The sequence below is a fragment of the Anguilla rostrata genome, chromosome 3 (assembly GCF_018555375.3).
Source record: "Anguilla rostrata isolate EN2019 chromosome 3, ASM1855537v3, whole genome shotgun sequence".
Lineage (NCBI taxonomy): Eukaryota > Metazoa > Chordata > Actinopteri > Anguilliformes > Anguillidae > Anguilla > Anguilla rostrata.
In genome coordinates, this window is record NC_057935.1 from 30,236,246 (window position 1) to 30,249,504 (window position 13,259).

The window sequence follows — 13,259 nt, forward strand, 5'->3', positions numbered from 1 at the left end:
GGTTTTCTGTTTTTTGTTACTTGTTCTTAGTGAAGTCTTTGTTTGAAGATATCTTTTGAGTCTCCTGTGTTCACTCTGCACTTGGGTCCAACCCGCTAAAACCCTGACAGAAGGAACCAGCCATACATTGGACCCAGCAGAGTTCTTTTGTTCTTCAGCCAGTTTGTTGGCTTGTCTGTCTGCCCCCCAGGCTGTTGGCCCATCGGCTGGTCTGTGTGCCCACCTGTCTACCTGTCTATGTGTCGGTCCGCCTGTCTGTTGTCATTTTCGCCCATCTGTCAGTACTTGAGGCAGTCTCTGAGTTCACCCCTCTCCTTCCGTCTGTCTTTCCCTTGCATGTTAGTCTGTTCCGTGTCTGTCTGTGAGTCCAGTTTAGTGTAGTGTCTGTGAGTCCAATCCAGTGTCGTGTCTGAGTCCAGTCCAGTGTGTAGTGCCTGTGAGTCCAGTCCAGTGTAGTGTCTGAGTCCAGTCCAGTGTTGTGTCTGTTTGAGTCCTGTTCTGTGTTTGTTTCAGACCAGATCCGTGTTTGTTTGGGTCCAGTTCCTTAGGTGTATTGAGTCCAGTCCGTTCCTATCCTGTCTAGTCCAGTCCGTTCCTGTCCTATCTAGTCCAGTCCGTTCCTGTCTTGTCTAGTCCAGTCCGTTCCTGTCTTGTCTAGTCCAGTCCCGTTCCTGTCCAGTTCCAGTTGGGTCCAACCCGCCAAAACCCTGAGCAGCATGCACAACAAGGGCTGATCGGCCCAGTAGTATGCGAGATTAGCTGCGGACAGATGCACAAACAAACACACATGCGACCAAACGCATAATCCCCTCCAGGCTCTTGCGTGGGGGAGATAACATGTAACCTGCTAATATGGTCAATAAAGTTATCAGTTTATTTCGGATAAGAGACCCAGTTCATCATTGCATTAACAAACAAAACACAGAGGAACCCAGCAGTAGATTGCTTAGGCACCTATATCTAGTATTGGCGAAAATTGCTGAGACCATTTAGAGACAATGAAGTAGCTAGTTAGGTAGCTAACTATTTTAACAAACATTCTGTCAGATTATATTCATTGATTTCCCATCGTAGAAGACTTTAGCGACAATAAGGCTGGCTAGAATAACGTTAGCCTCTAGCTAATAGTTTGACGAACAGTAGAGAGAGAGAGAGAGAGAGAGAGGGAGACCAGAGTGGAGAGCATCACAGCACGACATCAGAGGCCACGGCAGTTTGTCACTTTACAGGGCGGGGTTTTGAGGTAAACTGAGTTAGGATGTGGGTTTTGAAAGTGACCAATCAAAGGAGTGGAGACATCAGCCACTGTCTATTCCGTCCCCGCCTCCAAAGTGCCAAAAGTCAACTTAACGAGCGAGTGTTGAGCAGTTGCGAGCGCATAGGGAGGATCGAGCGAGCGCTATGTACGGATTCCTAGACGTGCTGATAGCGACCACCCTTTCTCATATTAACCTCAAATATGCAAGACAGGACACTTAAAGTATGCCAGCAAATTTATGTCAAGTTCCATTCATTTATAGAGGGTATGCGCTGACGTCACTTTCCCACCGGAATACACCCCCTCAGTCGGACTGAGTGGCAAAACATGCTGCAAAATGGCTGCCTTTAGTAGGGGAAACTGCAAACTGGGAGTGAAACAAACGATTATCTGCTTAAATTAAAAGCAGTTGGACTCGACAGTGATCCTTACAACTTACCAAAGAACCAGTGGTCCAAGGACATTCAACAAGAAATCGGAGCTATCTTTTTACAGACTGCCGAAAGCTAAAGAGAAGCAAATGGATCGCTGCAATTTGCAGAAACAACTGCAATCCAGGCACCGAAACATGGATTTGTGGTTGTCATTTTGTGTCAGGTATGTTGGATTTTTGGGTAAAATCATACCTTAACTTATATGCTTGGCTAGCTAATAATATCTAACCATCCCCCGTTTGTTTGTAGAACACAAGGCTCATCATCATGGATGTTTTTTTAATAAATTCTGACAAAAACTTAACAGTTACACGGAATATAAATGAAAGATGCTAAATATTTAATTGATGAGTAGTCAATACAGTACATAACTTAAGGTATTATTTTACCCAAAAATCCAACATACCTGACACAAAATGACAACCGCAAATCCACGTTTCAGTGCCTGGATTCCAGTTGTTTCTGCGAATTGCAGCGATCCATTTGCTTCTCTTTTCTTTAGCTTTTGGTAGTTTGTAAAAAGATAGATTCAACAAGAAATCGGTGCTGTTTGTACAGTCAATCGCAGAACAGCTCTTTCCCATTTTAGATGTGTTTTTGCGGCATTCAAGCTGAATGCTAACGCTGCCACTCAGTAGTCTTTCTGCCACTCAGTGGGTATAACCGCAGTGACTTCCACTTACTGTGCACGTGCATACCCTCTATATGGGGTGGTCGATACATGTCCCCTTTGCAACCAAAAGCTAGTGCTGGACCACCTCTGACTTAATTGCCAGCACAGAAAACAATCGCAAAAGTACTGAAAAAATAACCACTGGAGGATAATAAGGACATTTTTTACTACATAACTAGGTACAGGTTGTTACCCATATTTCGCCTATTTTATATATAGTTGCAAATCAGTTTACGTTTTCCTGTCTGTCGAACGAAGGTGGTCTCATTCTACCTGGCGGTCACAAAGTTTTAGTTGGTCTTGGTTGGTCACGATAATCCCGCCCCCAGCCCCTGACATAAGCGGTTCTAGGTTCTAGACTAGCCAAGTGTTGGTGCCGCTTTGGAACCAGTTTTCCTGGCCGAGAGCCGGTTCTTTTGCGGTCAAAAAGCGTAGAACTGGCTCACGATTAGGCACCGGCTCTGAACCGGCCCTCGAAATGCCTTGGTGGAAAAGGGGCATCAGTGAATTAATGAGGTAAATTCATGTGCTCCTTTGGAGAAAATAACCTATGCCATGAGAGGTAGCCCCACGGCTGTTCCATAGGACTTGGGACCCATGGATGACTTACATGGAATCTAATTAATTTACTATTTTTATTTTTTTATGTTTATCTCTGTATATTTACTTTGTGGGGTGAGAGTGATGTTGGGGAACCTATCTCGGTGTGGGGAGAAGTGGTGTGTATGTACAGTATGTGTCAAATGTAAGATGTAATATCTATTATTATGGCTCTGGTTTTATGTTATGTTATACTGTGAATATGGAAAATGAATAAACAGAATTTTCTAAAAAAAATTTTAAAGCAGGAAAATCTGAATTTGGCACCGATTGGCTACTTGGTGACATTATAACTGTCATTTGAATTTCCAGTATTTAAAAATCATAGCTCCTGGATCTTTTGAGGTAGAGACTTGAATTTTGCTACTAAAATGCTTGTCCTCATGGCCAACTCAAGCCCTTAGTCATAAGATCCACCATTTAGATTTTTCCACCATTTAGAATTTTTTGAAAAACATTTAACATCTCCTCGTAGACCATCTGACATGTCAAAATGAAACATTCACCATTTTTTTCATGACATAACATGAACAATTTTTGAAATAAATTGATGAAACATGGTAGCTGCATTGGTACTCCCATCAAGAGCATGAACTTAACCTGAAACATAAATCTGTACCTTTTTTATTGCCACCATTTTGGAAATGCTATGAGCCATTTTCCTCAGTTCAGGCCTAACCACATAGGTGAGACCTATGAAACATGGTGCAGTGGTATCAGGTACCTCCCTTCGGCCACCGTGATTTTGGCACTGATTGGCCACTTGTTAAGTGGCGTATAATTGGCTGTGTATGCTTGGACCCCAAATATCACTGCTTGCAGCAATATTTTTCCTTTTACAGTGCCAGCTATTGGAGAAAGAAGACCGAACTTAGTATGCTGCTTCCAGGATCGCCACTGTATATTTATGCCAATTTTCAGCTGTTACTCAATTTCAGACTCCACAGATGGCCTAATTTGGTGATGTTCAGCTTAGGCCTTGGACTAGTTCGCAAAGGCAGGTTTTGTCAAAATTCAAAATGTAGTAAAAGCAAAGTTGTTATCTGAATGAGTTGGATCTACTGATGTAAATCATATGATTTACCATTTACCAAAGATACATTCTTTCAAAAGCTGCTTATTTGTTGTAGCACCTCGTAATGGTTGACTGATGCCAAATTTGGCATGGTAGTACCAAGTCAAGCAGTTAACATACTTACAAAGTTTCATAATGATCGGTCATTCCTAAGCCTCTCAAATGGTTGCTGATATCTGATTGGCTGATGGCAGCCATGTTTTGTAAGATCTTTTGGTGATTGCACTAGGTTTTGATGCAGGACACAAAATTTCAACTCAAATTGGTTTAACTGCATTTGTGTACCAAGTTTAGTGAAGATCATTTAGTAAAAATGGCTACACCCATATAAATTGATAGATTTCTTTGGTTATTATTGATGCAGAGACTCCTGAGATTCTTTCACACCTAATTTGATGATAAGTTTGCAAAAGTAGGTTTTACAAAAAATCTTAAATGGCAGGGACTCCAATTTGGCCAGATTTAAATAGAAAATATATGTTTTGTTGGGCATGAGCGATCAAATCAAAATAATTTTTCTTCAAGAGCACAAGACTAACTCATGAGTTCTGGGCCAAAATGTTTATATTTTGTTACAGTGCCACCATCTGTCCAGTAGGCATCATTGTGATATCCTGAGTAGTGGGGGTGCATATGAACATACTGGCCAAGTTTCATATTTTATTTACGGTTTTTGCTGCCCATTCAGTTTTAGGGAATGTTACGGTTCAAGACTGCTGAGTTGCAATAACTGGCTGCCAGCACAAAGGCCGAACACGTTTAAAACACCACAGCGTCCTTTTGCACAAAAAATAAGTAATTCATTATAACATTGCACAAATCGGTAACACACAAACAGGACAGAGCCAGAAGGACAGACCTTTCTCAGACCAGAACCGATCTGAACTGACTAAAAGTAATTCTTCTGACCTCACACAAAACGAGGACGGGACAGAGAGTCGAAACAAAAGGGGAGAAAGGGGGAGGTGAGTCTTCCGGGCTGCTGCTGACCTATCTTGACTAACTGAAAATAAAAAGGTGAAATAAAGAAAACAACCATTTACCACAATGCCAACCAGCAGTGTTAACCGCTTTTAAATAAACCACTATTATTTCGATAAACAGAACTAAAATCGCAAGTACAAGACAAAAGAACAAAACCAATAGTCACGTTGTGTTGAGGTGCGTGCCTGCAGGATCAGAGAGAGAGCAGCTGCCTCGAATCGCCAACGGTACTCCGTACCGTTCCGCACTGCTCAGGACTCATGGGAACGGTTACCATTTCTGTTTCTATCTGTCGGGCTGCTAAAACCCCAACTAGGAAGTATCTAAGAAAAACTAGTGATGACAGCAAGTGATGCAGTGGATCAGCGACGCCCTTTGTGCATGTAATAAACATGCGCAAGTTGTTTTCGTTGCTCCCCATTCTGTTTTGTTTTTATGTTCTGTTTCGTTGGCTGACGATATGGACAAAGATTCTGTGTACTTTGGTCTGTTTTTGGTTTCTCTTTTTAGCGTATCCTCCACTGACAATGACACAGTTTCGGGCATTTTTATTTATATTAGCTTCTCGGAAGAGGACGTGAAGAGACCGGATGCACAAAACTGACGTAATGCTAGCTCGACACAGTTCTGTGACACGCAGGTCATTAACCCATTACATTACATTACATTACATTACAGGCATTTGGCAGACGCTCTTATCCAGAGCGACGTACAACAAAGTGTATAACCATAACCAGGAACAAGTATGACGAAACCCCTAGAGAGAAGTACCGGTCCAAGTACAGGGAACAACCGCATAGTTCAACTTGGACCCTGATGGTTAAACTGATTAACACTAACAACGAGAACGGCAACAACGCAATCTATGGAAAAATAAAAATAAATAAAAGTACAAGTACAAGTAGTCGTTAAGACAGGCGCATCAACTAACTAACCTATGAAACAGCTGCCTAGTTACAACCCTAAGTTTAGTCATTTACAGGGGGGAAGGGAGGGATGGAGAGAGGTGCAGCCTGAAGAGGTGGGTCTTCAGTCGTCGTTTGAAATTGTTCACAGTCTCAGCTGTTCTGACCTCCACAGGGAGGTCATTCCACCATCGTGGGACCAGAACAGACAGGAGACGTGTTCTGGAAGTGCAGGTGCGAAGAGGGGGAGGTGCTAGGCGTCCTGAGGTAGCAGAACGGAGGGATCTGGCTGGCATGTAGGGTTTGAATATCTTGTGAAGGTATGCTGGGGCTGATCCCTTGACTGCCTGGTATGCTAGGACCAATGTTTTGAATTTGATGCGCGCTATAACAGGCAGCCAGTGGAGGGTAGTGAGCAGGGGAGTTACGTGGGAGTGTCCGGGGAGGTTGAAGACCAGACGAGCCGCAGCATTCTGAATGAGCTGCAGGGGTCTGGTGGCAGATGCTGGTAGTCCAGCCAGAAGAGAGTTGCAGTAGTCCAGGCGGGATAGAACCATTGCTTGGACCAGGAGCTGGGTTGAGTAGGTGGTGAGAAAGGGGCGGATTCTGCGGATGTTGTATAGGAAAAATCTGCATGCCCGGGTTACTGCTGCAATGTTGTTGGAGAGGGACAGCCTGTTGTCCATCATCACTCCGAGATTCTTGGCGCAGGGTGATGATGTCACTACGGTGTCCCCTAAGGAAATAGAAAAGTCGAGGAGGGGAGAGGATAGAGCAGGAATAAAGATTAGCTCCGTCTTTCCTGGGTTGAGCTTCAGGTGGTGATTGTCCATCCAGCTCTGTATGTCCCTCAGGCAAGCGGAGATGCGGGCAGGGACCTGTGTGTCCGATGGGGAGAAGGAGAGAAAGAGTTGCGTGTCGTCGGCATAGGAATGATAGGACAAGCCATGGGCAGATATTACAGGGCCAAGGGATCTGGTGTACATGGAGAAGAGAAGGGGACCAAGGACTGAGCCCTGGGGAACTCCGGTGGTGAGGGGACGGGGTGGTGATACCTTCCCCGCCCAGGCAACCTGGAAGGAGCGGTCAGAGAGGTAGGACTCAATCCAGTCAAGGACTGTGCCGCAGATCCTTGTTGCTGCCAGGGAGGACAGGAGGGTAGAGTGGTCCACCGTGTCAAATGCAGCGGAGAGGTCTAGAAGAATCAGGACAGAGGAGAGGGAGGCTGCTCGTGCGGCATGGAGTGACTCACTGACCGAGAGGAGTGCAGTCTCAGTCGAGTGGCCAGGCCTGAAGCCAGACTGGTGGGGATCAAGCAGGTTGTTCTCAGAGAAGAAAGCAGAGAGCTGGTTAGATGCAGCACGTTCCAGTGTTTTGGATAGGAAAGGGAGGAGAGATACCGGGCGGTAGTTCTGAATGACTGAAGGATCTAGTGTGGGTTTCTTCAGCAGCGGGGTGATGTGGGCCTTCTTGAAGGATGAGGGGAAACATCCAGAAGATAGGGATGAGTTCACGAGGGAGGCGACAAAAGGGAGGATGTCTGGTGTGATTGCTTGAAGGAGAGATGAGGGGATAGGGTCGAGGGCGCAGGTGGTAGGGCGGTGGGTGAGCAGAAGCTGGGAGACTTCAGTGTCTGAGAGGAGAGAAAATGTGGAGAAACAGGGGGCGGAGGACACAGAGGGGGCGGAGGACGCGGAGGGGGCGGATGCAGTTCAGTAACTATGGAAGTTTAAACTACTTTATGATCGTGATCCTTGTAGGCTATTCATCAATTGCACTAATTAGTCATATGTTCAGTTTTATGCTGGCCAACTAGATTCTTGTGTTGACATACGATGAGTAAAACAACTCCACTAACTCTACAACTTATCGAATCATGCCAAGTAAAATCACATATTCTTATATGTAATTTGGGTATAATTGGGTTGAAAATATGACTGTAAATCACTTGCTTTGGCAGAAAAAGACAGGAGATTTTCCATTGTCGTGGATTTTACCTTCAATGGAGGCAAATGATTAAGTCAGGTCACAAAGTAATTCAGCAATACAACTTTTATTTGGCCAAATAGGAGAAACCGTTCAAGCACTCATTTCAGAGTTCAAGAAGGGAGTCTCAAACTTCTGTTCACAAGTTCTGCCTTTTATATCTTTCTGTAAGCCGTCTTACCAACTTTCTGTTTTCCTGAGAACCTTTTTGCTTCATCCCAGAAACCCTGACGAAAAGTCTAGGTTCCTGGCACCTCAAGGCGGGGGAAGGTATTCTTATTCTCTCTTGCCATCTTGTTTCATACAGCTTATCTTCATTTGACATCATACACAATACATGCAGTATTCAATAGAAATGCATAGGCTATTGATTAGGATATGACATTTTGCAAGCAATGGTCATACACCTGATTATATGCTTATAGCAATGGTACTTTTAGCTATGAATATTACACCATTTACAAAGTATCCCTCAAGTCAAGTTTACATATTCGTGACCTTCTCAGACCCCTGTGTCAAGCCTCTTGTCTCCCCTTGGTACCAAAAATTATTGCTCTTTAAACTTAGTACACACAGATCGTTATCTATCTATCTTAGCTCATCCACATGCCTTTCAGTTAAATTAAGTTTCTACTATATTTAGTGGATGATATATAAATAAAATGGTTGTTTATGGTGATTAAGTTTTCACGTATTAAGCCACACCCACATTCATCAATCATAACCAAACTGTTTTGAACAAGCACTTGGATCAAGACCATGGCTTTTCAATTTCATGATAATCTGTCAGTTAATTTCTAAGAAACAGTGTGTAGTGCCCCCTGTTAACCAATTAATATCATATCTTGCAATCCGCTTTAATGTACGATTGGAAACGTCTGCCAAGTTTTGTGATGATCTGATAGAAATTGAGAGATACAGCCATTTTTGTTTGAGGAAACCACATCAATCTCAAATTCATTTGGTTCACAGTTTCTGTGCTTCTTATCCCATTTAGTTACAAAGCGTATTTAGGTAACCCGAATATATTCTACAAGTATCGTTCAATTTGGTGCAGAAACAAGAAAGCTTTAGGGACAAAACTGTTTTTCGTAATATGGAAAATAGAAAAGAAAATCCAATATGGCGGACTTTAAACTGAAAGTAGCAGCATTGTACAGGTTACTCCTGAGATCATGTGTAAAACATTTCATATGAATTAGACAAATGGTGTAGGAATTAAGGAATTTTAAAGGGGTGACAATTTGACATTTAATTATAGCACCACCATGTGGGCCTAGGGGAAATATTACATATGTGCGTACCCTCTGTATTTGAATCTTGCTGCCAAGTTTGAAGTCACCTATGGCATGTACCCCACAGGAAATTGTGCAAATGTGAGGAGAACAACAATAGTAAACATGATGATAATAAACGCACTGGAAAACAATAGTGGTTAAAGCCATTTTTGACAAAAACAAGAGGGTTCCTGTAGCTTCACTGCTTGGAGACCTAATAATAATAACATTAGTGAAAAATTACCATTGGTGACTTTGCAACTGTTGGCAATTGGCCCCAAAAAAAAACTTGGCGAACTTCCCAGTTTTGCTGCTGGCATGCGCAGCCGTGCTTCAATGTTTGCGCAAATGCATCTGTGTACACAGTGGATGGAACCAAAGCCCTAGAAAGAGTTAGTTATTTCATTTCCTGTTATCACAGGGAAGAAATTATGTTCCTAGTTTGTTAGACATGAGCATTGCATTTTAATATAAACTTTTTTTAATGTTTAAATTTAAGTATTCTTCAGTTTACTTCCATATAATAAACTACTTTAGTATTGGGACTTCATGTCCAAGATCAAATCTGGGTCCTGAAGCAAAACCAGTTAAAAACCACTGACCTAGCAGACATGAAGAAAAAAATAAAACAGGTTTTGTTCCAAACACAAGCTTTTTATTGTTATTTAAATTTTTATTCCATAAGATTGGGAAACTGCCATAAAGATGTTGATGTGGAGCAGTGGGGGAGGGGTATGCTATTTGTAAGCCACCATCTACCTCAAAGCATCAAATACATTACCATATGACATTAGTCCTTGATTCATTCATGTCCATGATCTGACATCCAATAATATGAAATATAGAATTAAGTTTTGGCATCTTCATAGGTCAGGTCAGATGTCCAACAAATGACCTTTTCTTATTTGTATAAAAAAATCCTTCAGCCTTCGGCAAATTTGTAAATAGTACCTGGATCACTGTTCATGTGGAATCACAGCTCTTTTCCCTTTTCAAACAATTTCACTCACCTGTGTGTCATTGACAAAAACATTTTCAAAGCAAAAACCCCACTAGTTTTTCAACAATTGTATCATTTAAAACTTAACAATGAATTGCAACATTGTACATAAACAATGTCTTGCTATATAAAGCCTAATACATAACATTTGGTTTATACATATTTTTTCCTCAAGTGAAATTTACAGGACAAATAAGTCTAGCCATAAAGTCTACAAACACTGATTAAATGTTTACTACTGCTAACAGAATGAGATACTCAGTAAAAAACACACTACAACAACATACAGTTATGTATATTCCTATTTCACCAAATGCATGCAATAACTCACAAACATTAAATTACTCTACCTACCAATGAGGCAATAACTCATGAACATTAAATTACTACACTAATCATACAATGTCATTATATGAAAGTAAGACTTCTCAAATTAACAACCCATAACTTCCCAGAGCCCTTGAAGATTAAAGCCATCTTTCAGCTTCTCGATGGCTATGCCAAGCTCTTCAGAAAACACAGGTTCCCGGTCTTGTTGCTTTTGAAAGAAAGAAAACATTTGAAAAAAAGAAACTCAAAACCATTGTTTGTGTGTACCAGAAAATCTCACACACAAAATGTCTCACAAAGAAACATTACCTTGTTGCCATCAGCAAAGTATGCCTTGGGGGTGGGAGTGGGGGGGGGGGGGTAGAAACAAAACATAATTAATAAAAATGTGCATGGATTCATTCACCAAAGCATTTCAATCTAAATTCATAAAACGGATTTTTGAAGAACACTGTGGAGGTTGCAACCTGCCATTAGCAATGTGCTATTATGCTAAGTGTCAAAAAATCTTGAAGAAGAGTGTGATGCTGCCTACTTACTGTGAAGGCATCAGTTTGCTCATCTGGCTCTATTTCCATATCATCAGGAAGCTGTTCCACTGTCAGCTCCTCTAATGGTTGAGGCTGGAATTAAAGTTGGTTAGAATTAAATCAACTCCACCACCACCACACCAGTAAAAACCTAATTTGGCACAACTGATTCTGCTAATTAGTAGCTCAACAAGATCTCTAGCTGTTGAATGAGGAGTGCTTTAAGTGCTTTGATTATAGTGAAAACCTATGGGGTGGTAGACCTCCAGGAAGAGCGTTGGGCAGACCTGTGCTAGACACATCACTTAAAATTGTTCTGTGGAGGTACAGTCTGAAGGTTTTGGTGCATTTTGAATATGTTTGGCAGACATTTTTTATTGGAGTGGCTCAGTCAGAATCCAGTCTCATTTTCACTCTCATAACATTACAGTATTACCAGCTTCACCAGGTTGACATGCTAACGCGAGAAATGTCTGCCCAAATTCTGGGGATGCACTCTGATATTAAACCATTCACTTAATTTTTTTTCTATTCCGTTACTTCATCGGTCACATATTTCTGATGAATCTGAAGCAACTGAATTCAATTAAGCCACAATTTCACACATCCATAACATGCCTACTACATTTCAAGTTTTCACCATACCATTTGGGAGATATGAGCATTTTCCCAGATTAAATAATAAATAAAAAAGTAAATAAATACATATGCAAGCAGCAATGACGGGGTCCAAGCAACCTACCCTAAATAGCAAAAAAAGGAATAGGCATTTTAATGGTTTCATTACATAGTAGAAAATGTAACGTATGCTTTTTGTTCATATTTTGAGCTCCATAGCACCATCATGTGTTTTGATTTAGCCAATACTGTAGTCTTTGAGTGCCTATCAATGCATATACCAAAGTACATCATATTAAGTCAAGCCATTTTTGATTTATTAGCATTTTTGTAAAAAGTCACACCCACTGGTAGTTTATTGGCTTACTGCGGCCATGTTTTTGGCATGGCAACTTTAAAAAAAAGATTGTCTCCTGAACAAATTTTTTCATGCTGCATTCCAATATGACAAACGGCCTAGGAGGAGATTTAAGTGTTTTACAAAAAATGGTTAATATTTTCCACCAATTTTCCAATATGGTGGACTTCATGGGTCCTTAAAGCATATTTATTCACTGTGAAGACTTGTACCTATGTACCAAATTTAGTAACTCTACATCAATCTACATGCTTCCAAAATTTGCACATTCAAGGATCTGTTATAGCGCCACCATGTGATTGATAGACACCATGTTAACAGAGCTTGCACTTACTCTGACCCTCAAACCAGCCAAGGTTGGTGAGTTTTTGTCAATCCCTGCTGATATTTAGCCCTTGGTGTCAAAAACTAGAAGGAGAAAAGGTGAAAAACAAACCATCCAAAATGGCAGCCAGTTAATGATGGGGCAACCCATAGAGATGATAAATATGTTCCAAATGAAGCTATTGATCACTGGATAAAGTTAGATCTCTGCAAAAGAACTGCGATTTTATGTGAATTTTTAAATTATTTTCATAGATTGAGCTCTGTAGTCCCACCATAGGTTTATATTTGGCCAATAATGTAAAGTCTAAGCCTCTGTGTGCCTGTCAATATATATTCTCATTTTATGTCAAACGATTTTTGATTTCTAAGCATTTTTGTAAAAAGCCACGCCTACTGAATGTTCATTGGTGTATTGTGGCCACTCCGCTTTGCAGCAGCAGGGCACCTTGCACCCCCTCCCATCCGAGTAAAGGGATCACGGAGCTTCTCCACCCTAGCTCCCCAGGGGTGGAAAAAACTCCCTGTCCCTCTTCGAACCTCTCCCTCACTACCCATCTTCCGCCGTGGTCTATAGTCTATAGTCTCTACAGACTATACCTGGACTAACTGCCAACAATCCGTGAATCATTTCACTTAAAATCCCCCCTTTCATGGCACTCATGTTACATGTACCCCCCATTCCAATCTCAATTAGGCATTCAAGTGCTGAGTAAATTGCTTGAAAGCAAGCCGCTACTACCTGAAAAAATCAATCCTCTCTATCATCTACCCATCCTAACTTTTACCCCTGCTTGGAAACCCTGTATATGTTAGTTAGCTTACAGTCTTATGTTCTTCAAGCTCATTTCAACAGCTTTCTAACACAGTTTATGGCTTCCTTCTAGCTGAAATTATGGCTTAGTTA

General features: G+C 41.5%; 1 protein-coding gene across 1 annotated transcript in view; it reads right to left on the bottom strand.

Annotated features, from left to right (window-relative positions):
- Window positions 1-9,825: 9,825 nt before the first annotated feature.
- bbs5 (Bardet-Biedl syndrome 5) overlaps window positions 9,826-13,259 on the bottom strand; it is a 50,200-nt gene continuing 46,766 nt past the window's right edge. Inside the window, exons 10-12 of the mRNA XM_064329901.1 lie at window positions 11,062-11,145; window positions 10,832-10,855; window positions 9,826-10,730 (exon numbers count right to left, since the gene is read on the bottom strand). Of these exons, the coding sequence (XP_064185971.1) occupies window positions 10,626-10,730; window positions 10,832-10,855; window positions 11,062-11,145 (213 nt within the window). The 3' untranslated portion in view covers window positions 9,826-10,625. The remainder of the gene's footprint in view (window positions 10,731-10,831; window positions 10,856-11,061; window positions 11,146-13,259) is intronic.